A 25,554-nucleotide genomic window follows, 5' to 3' on the forward strand; every position below is an offset into this window, starting at 1 on the left:
AAGTATAAGCAACATTGATCTCCTTTGTTTAGAAATGTATATTGTGAAATTAAGCAGCCTAGACCAATTTCAACCTAAAAGGCACATGACGTCTATAATTGTAGTGAAATTGAGATTAATTTCTTAGCAATGTATTTGGTGTAAGTAAGAGAGAGGTTCCTTCTAGTTCAAAAATATGTATTATTTATATTCTTGAATACTGTTACTAATGCTGCAATGATACCACAATACAATAAGCCATAAAAAAGGAATTTGTAAAAAAATAAATACTAGGAATCTAATGTACAATACACTACATCAACGCCAGATGTTTTAGAGAAAGAACAGCTCACAATACTAATGGCCCGAACACTTGCTGTTTATTGATCCAAGTCTACGGTAGAGTTAAAGTTTCAGCACAGATCGGCAATCGATAAGCTGAAGGTGAAGAGGCAAAGGCAGAAATAAATGGAAGATGTGTAACATGTCAGTGCAATTTCTCAAATGATAGGTTTAATCACTTTATTTATGAAGTAGTTTACGGAACTTGTTTTCCCCTTTCACTAGCAGATACGATTATGAATTATCCATAATTAATGAGGGACCAAATCTGAATATTTTCTCATTTGCATCCCCTTAATCATAGAGTGGTGACAGCAAGGAAAAAACCATGCCAAAAACACTCACATGGAATTTAAAACAGATGTTGTTTTGGTACTCTGTGATACTGAGAGGATACGGCAATGATGCTCGCATTGCTCAGAATAGCTTGTTATGTTATGTCAGTATCGGGGTGACATGTTGATGATAATTATTCCCTTCACAGCCTGAGCCTGCTATATATGCACGATTTGTGACAAAGGCCATTTCACAGGATTTCCACATTTAACCTTGCTGAAAGAAATGCAAATCTAACCAGTAAGGGAAAGACAAATTAGCAGATTTGATACAATTTCTGACATTTTAAAAATGTTTGTTTATGTTAATGGAGTAATAAATCATGAAAAATGGAAATAAAAATGCAGCTGAAAATGTACTCGCTCGGATATTCCTGATGTAAAGTCTCTTCTATCTCACACTACTCCTTTCTACAGTTATATAGGGCAGATAAAAGTCAGAGGAGCTAATGGTGGAAGAGCAGAGCCCACATCTCCATCTATTGGTGGCTAAAATAATGGTGGGAATCTAAGCAGCAAATATCACAAAGATCACCTGCGCATTTAGTGTCTTCAAAGGCAAAGAAATGAGTGAAGGTACACGTTCACACTGTGGCCACCTTGCAGACAAAAGCAAAACAGCATAAACGCCATCCCACCGCGACAAGGTGTACCCAATCGGGACAGTCCTATTTTTAGTATTAAACCTCACCCTGTCACCAGACCTACACGTAGATGGGGGCAGAGCAGGACCCAGGCTGACTGTTCAGACATCTGCTTGTCATCATCCGTTCCAGAGTTTATTAGTGTCTGCCCTTTTTTCTGGATGGATCATGTCAAGAGTTAACTTTGCTCTGCCTCATTCTGGGTTCAGGTTTGCTATTTAGCTCCCATGAATCTTGCTGGCAGTGTCAGCTATAGTTCTGCCTTTGGCGTGTTAACCTGACCATGCTGGTAGCTCTTGATTTGCCCTGCTGTGAACCCTTACTTGTCCTGTGTCTGTTAATTCCCTCTGTCTGCGCTTTTCCCAGTATTTCTCTGTCTGTCTGCTTGATTCTCTGGTTCTGATCTCCTGGCTTGGTTATTTACTTTGTTGCTGTTTGTCCCTATTGTACTGTATATTGCCCGTTCTGGTTTACTGATCTCTGGCTACGTTCTGACTATCCGTCTGTCTAATCCTATTATACTGTCTTGCTATCTCGTGCTTTTGATTCGGCTTGTCTGACCACTCTCACGCCACTTGATGGCGTCTGTTCTGCTGTCCTGTGTGTGCAGTCTCACTTTCCTCTCAAGCTCCCCCTGGTGGAGGTTGCGCTGCACTGCACTGCTACACTGCAGCAGCTTGACACTGCCAATGGAAAGCTGTATATAGACAAAAATGCTATCCCAATTGGGTACACCTTGCCGCCGCGGGATGGCTTTTACAACTTTTTTATCAAAACTAAGTACCCCATGTTATTTACTGTACATGTACTATTACTATTTATTCATTTGCTTAGTGCAGGGTATTTGTTCATTTTGGTTTTATTTTAGGTTTTATTCAGTTTTTTTCTGAAGAGATTTCCTTTAAATGTCTATCATAACACACACATTTATTAATTAACAGACTTGTCCTAAAAATAATCCCTAACATTTGGGAGAACAACACTTCAAAATCAATAGCAACATAATTACCCCCAAAAAAATTGTTAAGAAGTGTTCAGAAAATATTTAATGTAAAAAGAGTCTTTATTTATTAATCATAATAACACATAATAGAATAGAATAAAATAAAATAAGGTGCCTCATGCAAATAGGAGACCCAGTAACGAAAAAGCTTTGTAGGCAATATATAGGGAAACTGCCATCTACTGGCTACATTATTAATCATGGTAAAGCACACACCTTGAGAATAGACAGTAATACAGAATTCCAAGCAAAATGCCCAAAGTGGATTGGGGAAAGTAATAAATATGGTATTAAAAGTGTCACACAATTTTGACTTTCCTGTGTATGGCAACTGGTGATGATGGGATTTGTGCACATTTTGTACATTTGTTATGAACATGTAGAATGTAAATAACATGGGGTACTTAGTTTACACTGTTTTGATAAAGATGGTGTAGGAGTCATTCCACCATGACAAGGTGTGCCCAATTGGGATTGCATTTTTATCTACATGCAGCTTTCCATGGAAGATACCAATAACAAATGAGAGAAAAGAATTGCTGGATGGCTGGAGAGATGAAGAGTAACAAACAGTGATGAGCGAACGTGCACGGACAACGTCTTATCCAGGCACGCTCTGGTGTTATCTGAGTATCTTGGGCGTGCTCATATATTCTGTTCGATTCCCTGTGTCTACATGATTTGCGGCTGCTAGACAGCCTGAACACATGCGGAGATTGCCTGTTTGTTAGGGAATCTCCACATGTTCAACAGCCGCAAATCATGCAGCAGCAGGGACTCGAACATAATATACGAGCACGCCCAAGATACACAGATACACGTTATCCAAGCACTTTCATTCATCACTAGTAGAAAACTCTTACTGAGTTTTTGGAATCAATCACAGTGAAACTTTCAAGAAAGCTGAGGAGGCCTTTTATTTGTTTCATTCAATGGAGAACTTAATGGGTGGAAGGGCTAAATTCAGTGATTTAAGGAATGTTATGAGGCTTTCAGGTGTACCCTGCTAAAGAAGAAAAAAGTCATCGAAATGATTAAAAACCTATTCTAGAATACTGACGTAAGATGCAAGTATTCAAACACTTTATTCCAAAAGTAATCAAATTGACAATCCTAGTACAGCCAAAGAATGTTATTTTCTTACACGTTTTAGACTAAATCGAAGTTCTTATTCAGACTTAGGATGAGGCTGAAACATGTAGGAAATAACATTATGACGGTAGTCACTACTCATGAACAGGCCGTGAGGCAGAAGAGTCAGACATTCCGGGGTCAATACCGAGAGAGTATATAGATAACCAAGGGAAAAGACAAAGGCATAAGTCAGGTCACAGTCCAGGGTCAATAACAAGAGATAGCAGAGCAAAAGCTGAAGGACAAGTCAAAGGGGTAGTCAGAACACAGTCCAAATGGTCAGGCAGCAGAAGATCAGAACTCAGAGCAACAGAATCAGGCTAACACTCACCAAGAAGCACAAACTATATCTGGAAGAGATCAGGAGTAGACAGCTCAGTTAAGTAGCTATGCGATTACCAGAACACTGAACACCTGCAGAAAGTCCTGCACACCCCAGTCACAGACTGGACAGCTGAGCAGTCAATTAAGGCACCAACAGCCCAGCAAGCCCATCACAGTATTGGACAACCAACCTGCCAATGATGACACAGACAGCTCAGCAAGACAGTTTCCATAGAACAGCATAGTAATTATTCACTGAGCGGAGGAATCGTGACAAACATTCTTTGGATGTATCAGGATTGTCATTTTTAGAAGTTTTGGATTATAGTGTTGGAATATTTGTAATCCAAAAACTGGCTTGAAATTCCACCATCTTTTATTACTGTTTTGCCACATCGGCAGGAATGGTGTTTCCATGTTGAAGAATTCTGGAAGCCTCATTCAGGGTGAGCTGGTTCAAAAATGTTAAAACTTTGGACACACCTGTTCATGCAGTGGATTTCCTTATTGGAATGTGCCCATTGTAGATTCAGACTGAAGGCAGCAAAACCACAAAGGAACAAGAGTAAAACAATCCAGAATGTGTTACACTTTAAATTACTCAAAAAGGGGGTATTTTGGGTAATCTGAGATTTAACGCATTCTGTCTTTTTTTTTAAACTTGTTTCGTTACTCTTTGTTTCCATATGTGCTCCTTGTTTTGCTGCCTTCAGTCTGAATCTGCAACATACACATCACAATAATATGAAGGAAAAACATTGCATTAACCGGTGTGTCCAAACTTTATAATGTATATTTCTAATATAAACAAGTTTTTAACATAAATTAGAGTGTTTCAATTGCTTTTTTTTTGCACAAGTCAAGTATGGCTTTTTACTATCTGAAAATTCAAACAGGGTCCTTTGTAAATATTCCTCGTTATTTTTTGTAAGAATAAAATCCCAAATAATACAATATAATAGATAGATAGATAGATAGATAGATAGATAGATAGATAGTGGGAGATAGTGGGAGTAATGATATATACTCTATGTACCTGTATAGAAAGAGCAAGAGAGAGAAAGAGAGATTAATGTGTCGTTTGGAACAAGATGTCACAGTAACCAAAAGCATTTTCTGTGTTTCTCTCCCCCAGTATAAAATGTTCATCTCTTTGTGAATTTACTTGGTGATGCGTGGGAGTGTTAGAATTCTTTGAAGGAGCTGTGCTGCAAATGTGTTTTGTTCAGAAAAGATCCTTTGGTAATAGTGGATGCTGTTATATACTGATTAGATTGTGACGTAGGCTTCTTATGTATTAATAATAATAATAATAATCTTTATTTATATGTAGAAGATATCAAAATAAATGAAATGACAATCAGACATTTTTTTTCTTGAGTAAAGTAAAATTAGCCATAAGGGTTTTTTAGGAATAGACGATTTGTTATTTTGAGTCTAAATGTATTACATAGAAATGCAGTTACTCATCTACATATCATTTCTAACATGTACTGTATGTCACTGTCCCCTGCTTTGGAATTACCAAGAGATTTACTAAGGCCTCATTCACATGTCCGAGTTTAAACACGTTGGTGAAAAATGGTATTGGTGTCATCAGTGTTTTTGATCAGTGTCATCAGTGAGTGGTCAGTGTGTCATCAGTGTGCGGTCCTTGTCTCTGTTTTTATCAGCAGTGTGTCATCAGTGTATGGTTCATGTGTCCATTTTTACCCTCAGTGTGTCATCAGTACATGGTCCGTGTGTCTGTTTTTACCATCATTGTGTTATCAGTGTGTGGTCCGTGTGTCCATTTTTACCCTTAGTGTGTCATCAGCGTATGGTATGTGTGTTCGTTTTTACCATCAGTGTGTCATCAGTGTATGGTCCATGTGTCTGTTTTTACCATCAGTGTGTCATCAGTGTATGGTCCATGTATCCATTTATACCATCAGTGTGTCATCAGCGTATGGTCCGTGTATCAATTTATACCATCAGTGTGTCATCAGTGTATGGTCCGTGTGTCCATTTTTACCATCAGTGTGTCATCAGTGTTTTTCAAGGATGTATGCATAAATAAATTGCAAAGCTTGCCCTATACTTTTCAATGTGAAATGTGAATGGCACGTGGATGCCATCCGTGTGCTGTATGTATTTTTCACAAAGACTTGTTAGGGTATGTGTCCACGGTCCGTAATCATTGCTCTTTGGATGGAGCGGAAAACCCGCTCCGCCCAAAGCGCCACCCCCTTCTGTACGCGTGGTGATTCCGGATGTGTTCATTGACACATCCAGAATCTCTGCACCCCATACATAGGGCCCTGTGATTTACCTTGTGGCGACTTTCACTATTTTAAACTGGCTTATGGGCATTGTGTGAATCACAGTTCACCTTTATGGGAACCTGACAAAACCCCGATGCCCTCCGAACCACCAGTCCCTTTTAAATACATGCCTAACAAGCCCTTTAAAGTGTTTGACATATTAAGAAATCTTCAAAAAAATGTATTTTTATGGTTTGTTTTTACTATGCAGATGAAAAGAAAAAACATTGTATTTCAGCTCACCCGCATGGCAGAATTTGCCATAGTCCAAATGTAATCCGAGCACGGAAAGCGTCTCTGTCCAACGCTGAGGTAAATGAGCAAAAAAGAAAAAAAATCCAGCTCCAGGAGTAAAATTAAACAAAATTTTTTATTAAATATCTTTAAAAATTGGAAAGCTGCTTAACAAAAATATAAATCACAAAATAAGGATGAAGACAAACATCAATTCGCTGAACGCGTTTCGAGCGCCAAAAGCGCTCTTAAACTTCAGCATAAGTTTATGCTGAAGTTTAAGAGCGCTTTTGGCGCTCGAAACGCGTCCAGCAAATTGATGTTTGTCTTCATCCTTATTTTGTGATTTATATTTTTGGTAAGCAGCTTTCCAATTTTTAAAGATATTTAATAAAAAATTTTGTTTAATCTTACTCCTGGAGCTGGATTTTTTTTCTTTTTTGCTCATTTACTATGCAGATACCCTTTTTACTAGTCAATGGGGGAACTGGATTCCCCAGACTCATTGTCCCACTCAGTATGTTATCACTCTCCTGTGAGCATGATAACATGATATTCAAGAATCAGTGCCAGCTCTCTGCAAATCTTGCGCACTCTCGTGACTTTCTTTCCTTCATGTCATTACGCCTCTGAAGCCGGGTGTACGCTTCCCATCCATCATCAGAGGTGCACTGCGCCTGTGCAGAAGCAAAGAAGAAGTCTGGCGTCAACTGAAGAGCCCAAGATGAAGCCTACTTACTCCGGGACATAATAATAATAATAATAATAATAATCTTTATTTATATAGCGCCAACATATTCCACAGCGCTTTACAGTTTAACAGTTTCAAACACAAAAGTCATAAGTAACAACATGTGCGGTGGACTTCAGCTGCTGGTCTGGGTGCAGGTATCCTGCGACTGCTCATGAGTTATGGGGGTCTGGAGGTGTTTGCTTGTTTTTGGGGTCGCCCTGTTGCAGAATGATTGGGCACACGCCGTGGCGCCTTTATTGTGCCGCTCCAGTGTCTGCAACATCAATCTAACCCAGAATACCATCACCTTAGAGAGACCCTACTGCTTCTATACAAAGACCACGCCGAACAAAGTCGCCTTATACGTAGTGAAGGACTCTGCTGTGAGCCAGCAACTAGCGTTGACCAGTACCTACTACACGACGGATAAGGGAAGTACAGGACTGTATGTAGTTGATACTATTGCTAATCCCGACTGCGCTGAGAACCCCACCACTGCTGACGTAGAAAAATACGTGTACCGCGTGGGAAGTAATGTGAACTGCTTCAATAGCGCGTACTGCAATGGACCTCTGGACAACAACACTGTTTATAGGTTTAAGTATGCATTTTACGATGCAAATAATGCATTGCTGCTCGAGTCAGATTGGTCAGCTCCAATCACCACTAAGCAAGGAGTATCTTCAACCAACATAGACACCTGGCCCGGTAGAAGAAGCGGTGGGATGATTGTCATCAACTCCATTCTTAGCGTGTTGACCTTCTTCGTTTTGGCAGGTCTGGTGTCCGCGATAATTACATATTTCATGTCTCCGACAAAAGAACTGGAGCCTACAAGACATGAAAGCCGGATGGGTCATGTAGTGCCGCAGAGTGTGGAAGGAGGAGCTGCTGCTGCCGAGGGCAGTGAACGCTACTCTACCACCAACCTGCAATCGTGAGGAAGCTCTGCAAAAATCCAGTGCAAATAACTGATGAGCCGTGATTATGAAGTCATGAATTAAATGCCGACCATCAGATTTCTAGTTGGCGGGAGGGGGTGGAGAACGCTGATTACTGGGGTTTCCTTTTAAATACATGCCTAACAAGCCCTTTAAAGTGTTTGACATATTAAGAAATCTTCAAAAAAATGTATTTTTATGGTTTGTTTTTACTATGCAGATACCCTTTTTACTAGTCAATGGGGAACTGGATTCCCCAGACTCATTGTCCCACTCAGTATGTTATCACTCTCCTGTGAGCGTGATAACATGATATTCAAGAATCAGTGCCAGCTCTCTGCAAATCTTGCGCACTCTCGTGACTTTCTTTCCTTCATGTCATTACGCCTCTGAAGCCGGGTGTACGCTTCCCATCCATCATCAGAGGTGCACTGCGCCTGTCCAGAAGCAAAGAAGAAGTCTGGTGTCAACTGAAGAGCCCAAGATGAAGCCTACTTACTCCGGGACATGCGCGGTGCACATGGCCGGGGTCACACTTGCGAGTGTGATGCGAGAAACTCGTTTGAGTCTCTTGCATCAATACCTGGAACTGTCTCCAGCACTCGAGGCCGGAGTGTGTGGCTGCATGTATTTCTATACAGCTGAACGGTCTGCATGCTGACGGCAGTGCCGGGTATGAATGCTAGAGACTCACATGAGTTTCTCGCATCACACTCGCAAGTGTGACCCCGGCCTTAGAGGCACACTGATGTGTAGGCAAGAAAGTCTTGTACATTTGCAAGATTTGCAGAGAGCCAGCAATGACTTCGGCTCTTGCAAATGATGTTCTCACTTCCACAGGGGACTGATAACATGCTGAGTGGGGAAACCAACACCCCATCAACTAGTCAAAAGGTTATTTACATATTAAAAATGGACTTGAAAATTTTTTTTTTTAAAGATCTGTTAATGTGTCAAACACTATAAAAGGTTTGTTAGGCCTGGTATTTAGAAAGGACTATACAAATGTTCTTGGTTTGTAGAACATGGGGACTTGTCAGGTTCCCTTTATAGACTGTAGTATATTCTGATTAAAATAGTTGATTTAGGATGTAGACATTTACATGAGACTGAATTAAGCGAATTTACTCGGGTTCCCTCTAATTTGGCAAGCTACAGCGCTAACCGAATAAGCTGCAGAGGGAACCTGGCTTCCTGGATCGTGCCAGCCTATCAGCTGATCGGCTCCTCAGCTGCATGTGTCGCGGATGTGTGACAGCCATGACACATACATGGAGATCCTGTTTGTTGGGCTCTCCATGCATGTGTTGTTACTGTCACACAGCCGCGACACATGCAGCTGAGGAGCCGAACGGCTGATAGGCCGGCACGATCCAGGAAGCCGGGTTCCCTCTGCAGCTTATTCGGTTAGCGCTGTAGCTTGCCAAATTAGAGGGAACCCGAGCAAATTCACTCATCTCTACATGAGACTTCTGGACAAGATGAGACACACAGGAAATAATTGCCTTTTTATATTACCAGACTAGCGGATGACACTATAATGATATTATGACAGAGACAGTCAAACAGTAATGGTATAAAATCTTATAGACCTTATTGCTAGTTGCCCCAACTGTCCAACTATCGTAAGGGAAAACAGAAATTATGAAGCACCCTTGTTGGTTTCTGAAAATTAATTTGTTGTATGAAGACTGTATGTGTTGGGTAGTTTTTCCTTTAGTGTGCTGGTTTGGATAAATATACATTTGTTATCTCCGAGCTTGCGGAGTGTTCGCTTTTCCTAGCCTGTTGTAGGACCTGTGCTCTGAGGCAGTCAGATTGCTCCTGCAGTTGCTCATTTTTCCCAGACTGTACCATGAACCTGCCACCTCCCCTTCCCCTCTCACAGCACAGAGGGAGAGATGCTGCTGCACGGGAGGTAAAGAGGGGTGTAGACAGACATATGGCACATACTATATACATAAACATTACTCAAGTTTTAAATTAAGTAAATAAAATATACCTGTAGAGTAACTGTAATTCTTTTTAATATGCAATTTTCACTTCTTTATTGTCTTCTGAAGCTTAGGAGCCTTGAGAGGATCAGACTCTAGTCTTTAGTACTTGGCTTTTTACTTAGTTGTTTGAAGTCACAATTTGCCATGACACCAGCTTTTTTGCCTAATTGATATTGCCCACAACGATCAAGGCAGATTGTGAAGTTCATCAGATGAACAAGAACAATATTTTACATGCATTTTAACATATCTCCTTAACTCAGGAGATTCTTGTGCTGCATTATTAAAAGAACATTTTGATCTTTTGAAAATTCTGATCAAAGTTGTTATACTAAATGCAGTCACTTTGCAGTCCCTATTTCAGTATTGCAATGTTTGTTTAAAGATTTTTTTTTTTAAACGAGGCAACACTCCTCATTCACAGCTTTTGATATAGATTATGTGTTCTGTGTAGATCCTCTTCATGCATCTTAAGTAACTTGTACAAGGAAAGGTGTTGAATAGTGGAAAGGACTGCTGCCTAAAGGTACCGTCACACTGAACGATATCGCTAGCGATCCGTGACCTTCTAGCATCCTGGCTAGCGATATCGTTCAGTTTGACACGCAGCAGCGATCAGGATCCTGCTGTGATGTCGTTGGTCGCTGCAGAAAGTCCAGCACTTTATTTCGTCGCTGGACTCCCTGCAGACATCGCTGAATCTGCGTGTGTGATGCCGATTCAGCGATGTCTTCACTGGTAACCAGGGTAAACATCGGGTTACTAAGTGCAGGGCCACGCTTAGTAACCCGATGTTTACCCTGGTTACCAGCGTAAAAGTAAAAAAAAAAAAAACACTACATACTTACCTTCCGCTGTCTGTCCCCAACGCTGTGCTTCTCTGCACTGGCTGTGAGCGCCGGCCAGCCGGAAAGCAGAGCACAGTGGTGACATCACCGCTCTGCTTTCCGGCCGCTGTGCTCACAGTCAGTGCAGGAAAGCACAGCGCCGGGGACAGACAGCGGAAGGTAAGTATGTAGTGTTTGTTTTTTTTACTTTTACGCTGGTAACCAGGGTAAACATCGGGTTACTAAGCGCGGCCCTGTACTTAGTAACCCGATGTTTACCCTGGTTACCGGCATCGTTGGTCGCTGGAGAGCTGTCTGTGTGACAGCTCTCCAGCGACCAAACAGCGACGCTGCAGCGATCGACATCGTTGTCGGTATCGCTGCAGCGTCGCTGAGTGTGAAGGTACCTTAAGAGTAAGGCCTAGTTCACATGAGCATAATAATGTCATGTTCCTGTGGCCTAGTGGGTTAAAGCACCTGTCTGCTGAGGTCATCATGCGTTCAAATCTCGGAAGTGCCTATTTTGTCACTGTAGAGGGATCATCCTTATTCTTATTTGTACATGGAAGCCCAAGAAGCAAAGGAATGAAACTGAAACGGGAAAGATACAGATTAGATATTAGAAAACAAATTTTGACAATGAGTGTGATCAATGAGTGGAACAGGCTGCCACGAGAGGTGGTGAGTTCTCCTTCAATGGAAGTCTTCAAACAGAGGCAGGTCCGACATCTGTCTGAGATGTGTTAGTGAATCCTGCATTCAGCAAGGGTAATTTATATCATATACTTGATGTTTTCAACTGGTTTTTACACATAATAGGGATTATGGCTTATTATTTATGCAGTGTCTAATGAGCGTCGTTAGAGTTTACTTTATGACCAGACTAAAGATAAGGTTTTTTCATCAGATCAATAATACATCTCCTGTTTTTTAGGGTAGTTATGAGAAATGGTTAATTATTCACCTGTTCATTATTCTTGTTTTCGCCTCACATGATTGTGTGGCGCCCCAGGGTCCTGGTCATCACAGTAATGTTGCTTTCCTCACGGGGAGAGTGATGTTACATTTGGAGGCAACGAAGGAGAACTCTTTGTCATGTAACACAATGCATGCAACATGTTCACACTCCAGACCAGAAGGGGGAGCTCTAAGCCTGTTTAAGGTGAACTCTCCTATAAGAACATCCTGATCAGGAGGGAAAGAGTTCAGTTCCTTTCAGAGAGACAGAGGGAAAGGAAGCAGAGGAGCCGTGTAGCCTGAAGTGCTACAGCTCCTGGAAGGAGACATTTCAGAAAGCAGAATACGTTGCAGTGAGCGTGCAGGAAGGCAAAGCACAGGAGGGGATACCAGAAGGGGACCAGCCCAAAGCAGGCTGCCTCCTTCGGAGGGGAAGAACGCCAGTAGTGGAACACCGAGGTAGTAAGGACCTCTACGCCTTACTTCAGAGACCGTCTGGACAGCTAATTGCACGTTACCTATCCGCTGCTACACCCAGGAGGCACGGTGGCACCCCTCAGAAGCTGGGGCATGCTAGGGGGACAGAGAGAGAGAGAGACACAACATCTGTGAGGACCTTATTTGAAGCTTATGCAGTAAGGGACTACACCACTACAGCGCAAGGGAAGGCTATTGATTTCAACCTAGACAAGGGGCTTGGGGCTGTGGACTTGCCTCCAAACCGGCCGGACTCTACCTGCCCTGTGATCTGGTGCCCTGGACTGTGGCTGCTGAAACCAACAGTAAACAAGGTAAAGAGACTGCAATTCTGTGTCCTTGTTCTTCAGTGCACCTCTCACCATTCTACCATCTACATACTGGGAAGCCCTCTGGGAAGGTATACCATCTACCTGCCATAACATCCCCCCAGCAGACCCCTTAAAGCAGTGTCGGTCATCCTGACCGAATACCACAAGTGGCGTCACAAGCATAAACCTTATCCCTTTAAAGACCTTTCCCTTTTATACGGACGTCCCAGGGCCACGGACCGGGTCAGCCACCGTGACATGCCCCTGTGAATCGCAGGACCCAGTTCCAAGTAACCCCCTTGCACTGACGGGGCGCTCCACCTGTTGTGTTCAATTATGATTGGTCACATGTAATTATACAGTATATACTGTACATATATATATGTATATATATATATATATATATATATACTGCTCAAAAAAATAAAGGGAACACTCAAATAACACATCCTAGATATCACTGAATGAAATATTCCAGTTGTAAATCTTTATTCATTCCATAGTGGAATGCGTTGAGAACAATAAAACATAAAAATGATCAATGTAAATCAAAATTATCCCATGGAGGTCTGGATTTAAAATGATACTCAAAAACAAAGTGGAAGATCAAATTACAGGCTGATCCAACTTCAGTGGAAATGCCTCAAGACAATGGAATGATGCTCAGTAGTGTGTGTGGCCTCCATGTTCCTGCATGACCTCCCTACAGCGCCTGGGGATAGTCCTGATGAGGCAGTGGATGGTCTCCTGAGGGATCTCCTCCCAGACCTGGACTATCCGCCAACTCCTGAACAGTCTGTGGTGCAACGTGACGTTGGTGGATTGTGCGAGACATGATGTCCCAGATGTGTTCAATTGGATTCAGGTCTGAGGAATGGGCGGGCCAGTCCATAGCTTCAATGCCTTCAACTTGCAGGAACTGCTGACACCCTCCAGGTGAGGTCTGGCATTGTCCTGCATTAGGATGAACCCAGGGCCAACCGCACCAACATATGGTCTCACAAGGGGTCTGAAGATCTCATCTCGGTACCTAATGGCAGTCAGGCTACCTCTGGCGAGCACATAGAGGGCTGTGCAGCCCTCCAAAGAAATGCCATCTACACCATTACTGACCCACTGCCAAACCCGTCATGCTCAAGGATGTTGCAGTCAGCAGATCGCTCTCCACGACGTCTCCAGACCCTGTCACGTCTGTCACATGTGCTCAGTGTGAACTTGCTTTCATCTGTGAAGAGCACAGGGCACCAGTGGCGAATTTGCCAATCCTGGTGTTCTGTGGCAAATGCCAAGCATCCTGCACGATGTTGGGCTGTGAGCATAACTCTCATCTGTGAACATCGGGCACTCAGACCATCCTCATGGAGTCGGTTTCTAACCATTTGTGCAGACACATGCACATTTGGGGCATGTTGGATGTCATTTTGCAGGGCTCTGGCAGTGCTCCTCCTGTCCTCCTTGCACAAAAGCTGAGGTAGCAGTCCTGTTGCTGAGTTGCTGCCCTCCTATGGCACCCTCTATGTCTCCTGGTGTACTGGCCTGTCTCCTGGTAGCGCCTCCAGCCTCTGGACACTACGCTGACAGACACAGCAAACCTTCTTGCCACAGCTCACATTGATGTGCCATCCTGGATGAGCTGCACTACCTGAGCCACTTGTGTGGGTTGTAGAGTCCGTCTCATGCTACCGCGAGTGTGAAAACACAACCAACATTCAAAATTGACGAAAACATCAGCCAGAAAGCATTGGTACTGAGATGTGGTCTGTGGTCCCCACCTGCAGATACACTCCTTTATTGAGTGTGTCTTGATAATTGCCAATAATTTCCATCTGTTGTCTATTCAATTTGCACAACAGCATGTGAAATTGATTGTCAAAAGGTGTTGCTTCCTAAATGGACAGTTTGATTTCACAGAAATTTTATTTACTTGAAGTTATATTCTGTTGTTTAAGTGCTCCCTTTATTTTCTTTAGCAGTGTATATATATACAGTATGCATATATATATATATATATATATATACAGTATATATATATATATATATATATACATATATATATGTATATATATACATATATATACACAGACGATATGGAAAGTCTTCAGACCCCTTTATATTTCATAAGTATTCAGACCCTTTGCTCAAACACTAATATTTAAGTCACATGCTGTCTTTTTCCTTGTGATCCTCCTTAAGATTGTTCTATTCCTTCATTAGAGGCCGGCTGTGTTTAATTAAACTGATAGGACTTGATTTGGAAAGGTGCAAACCTGTCTATATAAGACCTCACAGCTCACAGTGCATGTCAGACCAAATGATAATCATGAGGTCAAAGGAACTGGCCAAGGAGCTCAAAGACAGAATTGTGACAAGGCACATAATTGGCCATGGTTACAACAGCATTTCTTCGGTACTCAAGGTTCCTAAGAGTACAGTAGCCTCCATTAAATGGAAGAAGTTTGGGACCGCCAGAAGTCTTCCTAGACCTGGCCATCTAGCCAAACTGAGCAATCGAGGGAGAAGAGCCTAGGTGAGAGAGGTAAAGAAGAACCCCAAGAACACTGCGGCTGAGCTCCAGAGATGCAGTAGGGAGATGGGAGAAAGTACCACAAAGTCAATTATCACTGCAGCCCTCCACCAGTCGGGCCTTTATGGCAGAGTGGCCCGACGGAAGCCTCTTCTCAGTGCAAGACATATGAAAGCCTGCATAGAGTTTGCTAAAAAAAAACACATGAAGGACTCCCAGACTATGAGAAATAAGATTCTCTGGTCTGATGAGACGAAGATAGACCTTTTTGATGATAATTCTAAGTGGTATGTGTGCAGAAAACAAGGCACTGCTCATCACCTGCCCAATACAATCCCAACAGTGAAACATGGTGGTGGCAGCATCATGCTATGGGGGTGTTTTTAGCTGAAGGGACAGGATGACTGGTTGTCATTGAAGTAAACATGAATGTGGCTAAGTACAGAAATATCCTGGATGAAAACCTCTTCCAGAGTGCTCTGGACCTCAGACTTGGCCGATGGTTCACCTTCCAACAAGACAATGACCCTAAGCACAAAGCTAAAATAACAAAGGAGTGGCTTCAGAACAACTCTGCGACCATTCTTGACTGACCCAGCCAGAGCCCTGACCTAAACCCAATTGAGCCTCTCTGGAGAGATTTGAAAATGGCTGTCCACCAACGTTCACCATCCAACCTGACAGAAGTGGAGAGGATCTGCAAGGAAGAATGGCAGAGGATCCCCATTCCAGGTATGAAAAACTTGTTGCATCATTCCCAAAAAGACTCATGGCTGTACTAGCTCAAAAGGGTGCTTCTACTCAATACTGAGCAAAGGGTCTGAATACTTATGAGCATGTGATATTTCAGTTTTACTTTTTTAATAAATTTTCAAAAATTTCTACATTTCTGTTTTTTTCAGTCAAAATTGGGTGCAGAGTGTACATTAATGTGAAAAATGATCTTTTTTTAACTTACCAAATGGGTGCAATGAAACAAAGAGTGAACAATTTAAAGGGGTCTGAATAATATACAGTGCATAGGTTTAGAAGTCTACGAGTCCCACTACCTAGTTATTTTAACAGAATGTGTATGAAGCCCTCCTTTTTGTCTAATACATAGTGTATCAGAGTCCCTCTTTCTTCTAATTTTTATAAGTTCTTGCATTGTCCACATAGGCTTTGTGTATTTTAGGGTCCTTCCTTTATAAATTAAACAGGATGTGTCTAACCATGTCACATATACCACATGCCCAATTAAGGTGGTAAAATCTTAAAATTACATTTATCAGTGACTACCTGTGGGTATAGTTTTATTTCTCCCTCTATTATGTCATCTGCTGTAGTCATAGACGACAAGGAAATACTGTGAGAGATGGCCTGGCTATTAAGTGGTGGAGGAGGTTTTTTATTCTTTTTTTAATTTTGACTTATATACAAGTCATTACACAGGAAAGAATGTTTCCTAACATTTTTTCCGGTAAAATCCATTTTAGCTTTGGTTTTGTATGTTTGTCAGTCCATAAAAGTGGAGTAATACTCTGACAACATTGCTCCCAGTAGCAACCTGGGAGTCAGAGATGGGTCCAGGCGTCTTCCCCATACTATTCCCATTCCATTTGAGCACTGTATCTATCAACTTCAGTGATTTTTCTGCCCATTCTGACCTCCTGTTAGGGTCTTCCAGAAAAATGCTTGAGTTTCCCATTGCTTCCATTATACTGGATACTCAAGTTGAGCCCGTCCGGGCGTTCAACCAACTCGATTTGAGTACTCAAGCATTTTAGTGCTCCCTCATCACTAATATTGGATCTTCTGTCTCGGAATTATATCATTTTCTTTTTTACCTTGGGAAAGGTGCTGTTCTGGGGCCGAAATGTGTTGGAAAAATAAAGAACCATTTTGGAAAACAAAAGCTTTCTCATTTACCACAGCGCATCCCATTCATCATGATATCGTCCTCCTCTATTTATAAATACTTGAACACTTATAAGTTCATCTTTAGTGTTCATAACATTGTATATAAGTGTGTTAGTTTTATACAAGTGTTGTGCGCTCAGCTGAGCAGGTATTAGAGAAGCAAATTCTGACCTAGAAATTAGGATTTTAGAACTTCGTGGTCTAAAACACGTTGCCACAAGGAACGTTTTTACAACCTGTTGGATTTCATTAAAGGTAAAGAGAAATTTTTGCCTATTATCAGGTAGCAGAGTGCTGACATTTTCTACTTTTCTCTTTCCTTATTTATGACTCAAGGTACAATGGTGGGTAATGGCCACAATGTGGAAGTAAATACACTGGTCTGTAGATATAACACAGGTAGCACTTTCTGTTCTGGTTGAACAGAGTGGTAGCAAATTCTAATGCCAATTCTGAAAAATCTAAGAAGCATTTATTACACTAATCAACCAAATTGTAATTATGTGAGAATCAAATCCAAATTTCCCAACAACCAGCTGTGAGTGCATATGAGGTGACTTCTCATTGTATTGGTGGCTTTAATTACGAGAATGGTTTTCCTGTCTAAACCCTCTTCAATCCTCTTCATTATTTCCCACTTTTAGGAAGCAATTCAAAGCCTGTATTTTCAACATGATTTGATTGTGGTGATATGTTCTGCCACAGTAACCTTTCCTACAGATGGTGCTTTGTAGATCCTATACATGATTGCAGGTCTTGAAATAAGCGTTACAAGCAGCACAGCTGTACATTACGAAAACTGAGTCGAAATATACATAGAATTTTACGTAGTGAAGAGATAGAAGAGGATGGAGTGATCATTACTGTCATCTGGTTCAGTGCAAAGGGAAATATTCTTCTCTCCCACCAGAAACCTTAACGACATTATAATGCAAACATTATTGCGATGTACGATGATGATTTCAATGCTTTTTATATGTAAAACCAAGAGCAAACAGAGTGGCACACATTCCCTTAGATTGATAGGAATGATTTCAGGCATAGTTCACACCAAGATTCTGGCACAACATTTTTTAGACTGAGCTCAGCATCTCTGCCATTGTAGATAGCATAAGCCGCTAAGCTTACTGATAGGCTGCAGTGCTGACGACTTCACATCACCGCTGCAGCCTGTTCACAATCGTCGGATCAGTAGCTGGACCTAGGGAAGAGGCGTACCAGCTGACTTTGTTATTTTTATCATGGTAAGAATGATTTTATGCAAAAAGATAAAAGGGGAAACCTTTTTAATGTATTGCATAAAGAATGTCACTGTGTGCACAATTCTTGATACTTTTTCCCCAAAATGGGTTTAGTTTTCAATTTTTAATAGCGCAACCCAAGATATTTGGCACAAACAATTAGTCTAAAGTAAGCTAAATATGAGTTGGCATAAGAGAAAGAAGTCGAACTTATAGCAAAATGCACCCCTTCTGAGGAAGATACAAGATCGAATAGCGCGTCAAAGGGGTACGCTGGACCTGTACCTACATAGGGTAATTATAGCATCTTTGGGTATTTGATTTGATATTCTTTTTGTACAAATTGCTACTTTACTGTTATGATGTGCACATTGTCATTGGCTATTTAGCCTGATATCACATTAACAATGTAATTTACTCATTTAGGCATAATTTAATTTACTTCATGTCCAGTGTGTGCTGTTTTGCCATTACCTGTATGGTGTACTAGCATCTCCTATTTTTAAAATGTTTTTTTTAAATCTCATATTTGAATAAAATTTCTATATTTAAAATTATTTGATATTGGAGGACTCCTTTTGCTTTTTTGTTTGTTGATCTATATGCGGTCCTCCGCATGTATTTTGGGGCTACTCATTTTTTGTTTTAGCAAAATGTGCCAACTCTATAAAATACTATGGCCTCGATTTATCAAGTCAATTCCACCAGCATTCTTGTGAATTGGAATATAAGGGTTAATTCTGCACTGCTGGTAGATCAAGGATGGAAGATGAAAGCGGTAACCATATTTGCAGTTTATTAGTCAATGCGTTTTGAAGTTACAAACATCTTACTCAAGACAAACCACAGTGAGTGTCCTGATGAAGAAGTTTGTAACTTCAAAACGCATTAACTAAAAAGGGCTCATACACATATGTGAGAAAAAAAAGGTCCATTTCCGGGCCAAAAAAACGGACTAGTGCTATGCGAGTGCCATGCAAGTGTCATGCGAGTATAATACGAGTACAATGTGATTTTCACACCTAGCATCGGATTTACATCCGAGTGCAGTGCGATTGCTATCCGATTGCAATGCGATTTTAACATGAGCTTATACATACAGCAGTTCTCTAATACATAACTGTACACATCCTTTTAAAACCAAATATTCTTCAAAACATATATATTTATATATATATAGATAAAGAAGAACACAGCAGCACATGTACATGAATCTAGGCCATGTGAAAACACAGAAAAATATTCAATACGAATTATATTTCTCAAAAATATTTTTTCATAAAAAATTTTTCAAAAACATTTTTTTCATAAAACTTACAGTTATAGATAAAATGAAGATTCTTAGCACATAAATTGGCCAATTCATGTGTGCCCATCAACCACGGCAAGGTGATCTCCCTCTGATGGGTCCTACACTACCATACATGCCACTTTTGGGCCACCAGCCTACAACTCTGGACAAAACATGTCACTCTGGGCTAAACCTACAATTTATGGGCAGGTAGAGTCGATTACCACCACCTGCAAGGTCAATGGGAGGAGTGCAAAGATCAGTCAGGATGCAGCTGCATCCATACATCAAATAGAGAACAAAAAAAAAACAACCAGCACTCCTAATGTGAACACGTGCAAGCTGCAAGCTGCATCATATAGATAAAGAAGAACACAGCAGCACATGTACATGAGTCTAGGCCATGTGAAAACACAGACAAATATTCAATACGAATTATATTTCTCAAAAATATTTTTTCATAAAAAAATTTTCAAAAATTTTTTTTTCATAAAACTTACAGTTATAGATAAAATGAAGATTCTTAGCGCATAACCAGCACTCCTAATGTGAACACGTGGAAGCTGCAAGCTGCATCATATAGATGATTGATGGGCACACATCTTATATATATAAAATATTAAAGATTAAAAGCCGGCAAATGATCTGCCGCGTACAGTATAGAATAGGTTTTAATAGAATAGATATAAACACATAGAATAGGTATATATATATATATATATATATATATATATATATATATATACATATACAGTATGTCAGTGACACACATACACACACATATACAGTACAGACCAAACGTTTGGACACACCTTCTCATTTAAAGATTTTTCTGTATTTTCATTACTATGAAAATTGTACATTCACACTGAAGGCATCAAAACTATTAATTAACACATGTGGAATTATATACTTAACAAAAAAGTGTGAAACAACTGAAATTATGTCTTATATTCTAGGTTCTTCAAAGTAGCCACCTTTTGCTTTGATGACTTCTTTGCACACTCTTGGCATTCTCTTGATGAGCTTCAAGAGGTAGTCACCGGGAATGGTCTTCCAACAATCTTGAAGGAGTTCCCAGAGATGCTTAGCACTTGTTGGCTCTTTTGCCTTCACTCTGCGGTCTAGCTCACCCCAAACCATCTCGATTGGGTTCAGGTCTGGTGTCTGTGGAGGCCAGGTCATCTGGCATAGAACCCCATCACTCTCCTTCTTGATCAAATAGCCCTTAGCCCATATATATATATATATATATATATATATATACATACACACACACTGCTCAAAAAATAAAGAGAACACTTAAACAACAGAATATAACTCCAAGTAAATCAAACTTCTGTGAAATCAAACTGTCCATTTAGGAAGCAACACTGTTTGACAATCAATTTCACATGCTGTTATGCAAATTTAACAGACAACAGATGGAAATTATTGGCAATTATTAAGACACACTCAATAAACCCAGCAGCCTTAGTGCAAGGAGGAACAGGAGAAGCACTGCCAGAGTCCTGCAAAATTACCTCCAGTAGGAGTAGGCCACAAATGTGCATGTGTCTGCACAAATGGTTAGAAACCGACTCCATGAGGATGGTCTGAGTGCCTAATGTCCACAGATTGGGGTTGTGCTCACAGCCCACACCGTGCTGAACGCTTGGCATTTGCCACAGAACACCAGGATTGGCAGATTCGCCACTGGCACCCTGTGCTCTTCACAGATGAAAGCAGGTTCACACTGAGCACATGTAACAGACATGATAGAGTCTGGAGATGTCGTGGAGAGCGATCTGCTACCTGCAACATCCTTCAGCATGACCGGTTTGGCAGTGAGCCAATAATGGTGTGGGGTGGCATTCCTTTGGAGCGCCGCACAGCCCTCCATGTGCTCGCAAGAGGTAGCCTGACTGCCAATAGGTACCGAGATGAGATTCTCAGACCCCTTGTGAGACCATATGCTGGTGCGGTTGGCACTGGGTTCCTTCTAATGCAGGACAATGCCAGACCTCATGTGGCTGGAGTGCGTCCGCAGTTCCTGCAAGATGAAGGCATTGAAGCTATGGACTGGCCCACCCATTCCCGAAGCCTGAATCCAAGCCTGAATCTGATTAAACACATCTGGGACATCATGTCTCCCACCATCCACCAACGTCACGTTGCACCACAGACTGTCCAGGAGTTGGCAGATGCTTTAGTCCAGGTCTGGGAGGAGATCCCTCAGGAGACCGTCCGCCGCCTGATCAGGAGCATGCCCAGGTGTTGTAGGGAGGTCATACAGGCACGTGGAGGCCACACACACTACTGAGCGTCATTTCCTTGTCTTGAGGCATTTCCACTGAAGTTGGATCAGCCTGTAACTTCATTTTCCACTTTGATTTTGAGCATCATTCCAACTCCAGACCTCTGTGGGATATTAGTTGCGATTTACAACTATCATTTTTAGGTTTTATTGTTCTCAACACATTCCCCTATGTAATGAATAAAGATTTACAACCGGAATATTTCATTCAGTGATATCTAGGATGTGGGATTCTAGTGTTCACCTTATTTTTTTGAGCAGTGTATATATATATATATATATATATATATATATATATCTTTATGTTGCACAGATATATTGATAGATTAGTCGTTAATTCCTTTGTCGGCTTCTGTAAAATCAATGCAGGAGACATGGTTTACATTCAGTAAATCCATGCAGAAAAGTTAGATATATAGATATGTGTGTGATCAATACAATTAGCATAGTGTGTGTGCAAATTAGGGGACATGTATGAATCTAATATTCTTTTCAGGGAAAAAAATGGCGTGGGCTCCGGCGCAATTTTCAAAACCAGCAAAGGGAAAGCTAGCAACTGGGGGCAGATGCTTATAGCATGGAACGTGGGTAATACCTATGGACCTTCACAGGCTATTAATATCAGCTCACAGCTGTATACTAAGCCTTTACTGGCTATTAAAATAGGGAACCCCAAAAAAATGATGTCGGGTTCCCCCATAATTAACTACCAGCAAAGGCTATGCAGACAGCTGCAGGTTGTCATTAATAGCCTAGGAAGGGACTATGGATATTGCCCCCCCCCGGCTAAAAACATCAGCACTCAGCCACCTCAGAAAAGGTGCATCTGTAAGATGCACCAATTCCGGCACTTAGCCTCGCTCTTCCCACTTGCCCTGTAGCAGTGGCAAGTGGGGGTAATAGTTGTGGGGTTGATGTCACCTTTGTATTGTAAGGTGACATCAAGCTGGCTTAGTAATGGAGAGGTGACACCTATCCATTACTACTCCTATAGTTGGTAAAGGGTTAAATAAAGACACAGCCAGAATAAAGTTTTTTAATTAAATAAAACACAACACAGTTTGACCATTTTATTGTTTCTGCTAATCCATGTGACACCCTCAATCTCCTGTAATAAATAAAAAATAACAAACCAACAATATACCATACCTGTCCAGTGTTCAGTCCCATGCCGTAATCCATATCTAGGGGATATACTGTTTACAACCGGGAGCGGTGCAAATGTGACCGCCCCGGCTGTAAACTACTGGGGAATGAATGAGAAGCTGCCGGTGCTTGCTTCAGAAACAAGTGCTGACGTCACTGAGTCTGCGCTCCCTCACAGCCTGGATTCAGATGAACTCTTGAGCGTAGGAAAATGCCAGCTGATTTTTCCATGCTCAAAAGTTCAGTGCGGGTCAGGCTGTGAGGGAGCGCAGCATCAGTGACATCACCTCTATTCACTGAAGCTGTTCTCACAGCCAGCATGAACTGCTGTGACCTCCTCCCTGGCATTTTTCCACGTCCTGAAGTCACAGCAGTTCATGCATTTTGTGACAATGAGACTTCTGCACATGTTCACAGGTATTTTAGCCCACTCCTCATGAACAAACGTATCCAGCTGTCTCAGGTCTGAAGGTGCCTTCTTCACACTGCATGTTTCAGCTCCTTCCAGAGATGCTCCATAGGATTCAGATCATGGCTCATAGAAGCCATTTCAGAATAGTCCAATGTTTTCCTCTTAGCCATTTCTGGATGTTTTTAGCTGTGTGTTTTGGGTAATTGTCCTGTTGGAGGATCCATGACCTGCGACTCAGACCAAACTTTTTGTGACTAATGCTTTTATGGTATTGAGATTTCATTGTACCCAGCACACATTCAAAACATCCTGTGCCAAATGTAGCAAAGCAGCCTGAAAACATAACCAAGCCTCTGCCATATTTTCCAGTAGGTACAATGTTCTTTTCTTTTTATGCTTCATTTTTGCATCTGTAAACATAGAGTTGATGTGACTTGCTAAAATCTCCAGTTTTGTCTCATCTGTCCAAAAGACATTCATGAAAAGCTTGTCAATATGCATACTGGCCAATTCCAGTCTCACTTTTTTATGATTTGCTTTCATTAGTAATTTCCTCCTCTGTCATCTTCCAGGAAGTCCACTTTAACCAAGACAGCGACACTGATGTACCTTGACATTAAAGTTCACCTCTAATTTATTTAGAAGTTGTTCTGGGCTCTTTGGTTACCAATCATATTATCTATCTCATCAAGTTGTCGCTTGTGACCTTGTCCAAGGAGGTTGGCTACAGTGCCATAGACCTTAAACTTCTGATTAGTTGGGAGATTGTCTTGTAGCATTTAGCTTTAACATTTTTTCTTATTTCCTGACAAAACTCTTTCCTTACATTTCTTTGGTCCCAGTTCAGTCTGGACGACCATGATACCAAACAGCACAGTGACTACTTTTCACCCTTTAAATGGAATCTGTCAGCAGGTTTTGCTATGTAATATGAGAGCAGCATAACATAGGGGAAGAGAGCTTGATTCTAGGGATTTATACTGGGCTACTTGATGTAGTTTTCATAGACTACTGTTTTTCTCTAGTCTAGATGTAACAGGGATGTCTTTTGCTCTGTGTATAACCCCCCATCACCCATGACTGGCAGTTTCCTATGTACAATATAGATTGTGAGATAGCTGCTACTCAGAAGGGGGTGTGGTTACACAAATTAGTCTAACTGCTTGTCTCTTGAGCTGTAGTCTTGGCAATGTTAATCTCCTGATCATAAAACATTGTTTGCATTGAAACTATAACACACAGCCTAATAAATGACACATCCCTGGAATCAGGGCCTTATGCCCTATAATATTCTACTCTCAGATTAAATTGTAAAAACCTTCCGAAATATTCCTTTTAAGTAGGCAGACTGACTGATTACAAGATTGCAGACACCTACTATGATGACACCTACTGGACACCCCTTAGTTAGCATCAGAGCATCATAATTGAACTTACAGTCAAATTATTCTCAATATTTTCTAGAGGTACCATCATTTTTGTCCAGGCCATTTTCATTAGCTTGTTTTCAACAAAATGAGAATGCTGGGTCTGGTTATAAATGGTATATTCTCTAACTGGGTCGCTGTGACCAGTGGGGTACCGCAGGGGTCGGTGTTGGGACCTATTGTCTTCTACTTATTTATTAACAATCTGGTAGAAGGTTTACACAGTAAAATATTTATAATTGCAGATGATACACAACTATGTAAAGCAGTCAATACAAGAGAAGATAATATTCTGCTACAGATGCATCTGGATAAGTTGGAAACTTGGGCCGAGAGGTGGTAGGTGCGGTTTAACAATGATAAATGTAAGGTTATACACATGGGAAGAGGGAATCAATATCACCATTACACACTGAATGGGAAATCACTGGGTAAATCTGACATGGAGAAAGACTTGGGGATCCTAGTTAATGATAAACTTACCTGGAGCAGCCAGTGCCAGGCAGCAGCTGCCAAGGCAAACAGGATCATGGGGTGCATTAAAAGAGGTCTGGATACACATGATGAGAGCATTATACTGCCTCTGTACAAATCACTGGTTAGACCGCACATGGAGTACTGTGTCCAGTTTTGGGCACCGGTGCTCAGGAAGGATATAATGGAACTACAGTGAGTACAAAGGAGGGCAACAAAATTAACAAAGGGGATGGGGGAACTATAATACTCAGAGAGATTAGCAAAATTAAGATTAATTAGTCTAGAAAAAAGACGACTGAG

The 25,554-nt window shown here is 41.2% G+C and overlaps 2 protein-coding genes across 7 annotated transcripts in view; both read left to right on the plus strand.

Moving 5' to 3' along the window:
- DLGAP1 (DLG associated protein 1) overlaps positions 1–25,554 on the plus strand; it is a 937,306-nt gene that overhangs the window by 680,474 nt on the left and 231,278 nt on the right. The window lies entirely within an intron of this gene.
- On the plus strand, positions 7,166–7,972 carry LOC138642278 (uroplakin-3a-like). The gene has a single exon (XM_069730353.1). The coding sequence runs from the start codon at positions 7,211–7,213 to the stop codon at positions 7,970–7,972; it is 762 nt and encodes a 253-aa protein (XP_069586454.1). The 5' UTR covers positions 7,166–7,210.

This window comes from Ranitomeya imitator, chromosome 6 (genome assembly GCF_032444005.1).
Source record: "Ranitomeya imitator isolate aRanImi1 chromosome 6, aRanImi1.pri, whole genome shotgun sequence".
NCBI classification, from domain to species: domain Eukaryota; kingdom Metazoa; phylum Chordata; class Amphibia; order Anura; family Dendrobatidae; genus Ranitomeya; species Ranitomeya imitator.

What these genes read in the sequence shown, in the direction of transcription:
- LOC138642278 (XM_069730353.1), top strand. Translation starts at nt 7,211, where the DNA reads ATGGGGGTCTGGAGGTGTTTGCTTGTTTTTGGGGTCGCCCTGTTGCAG.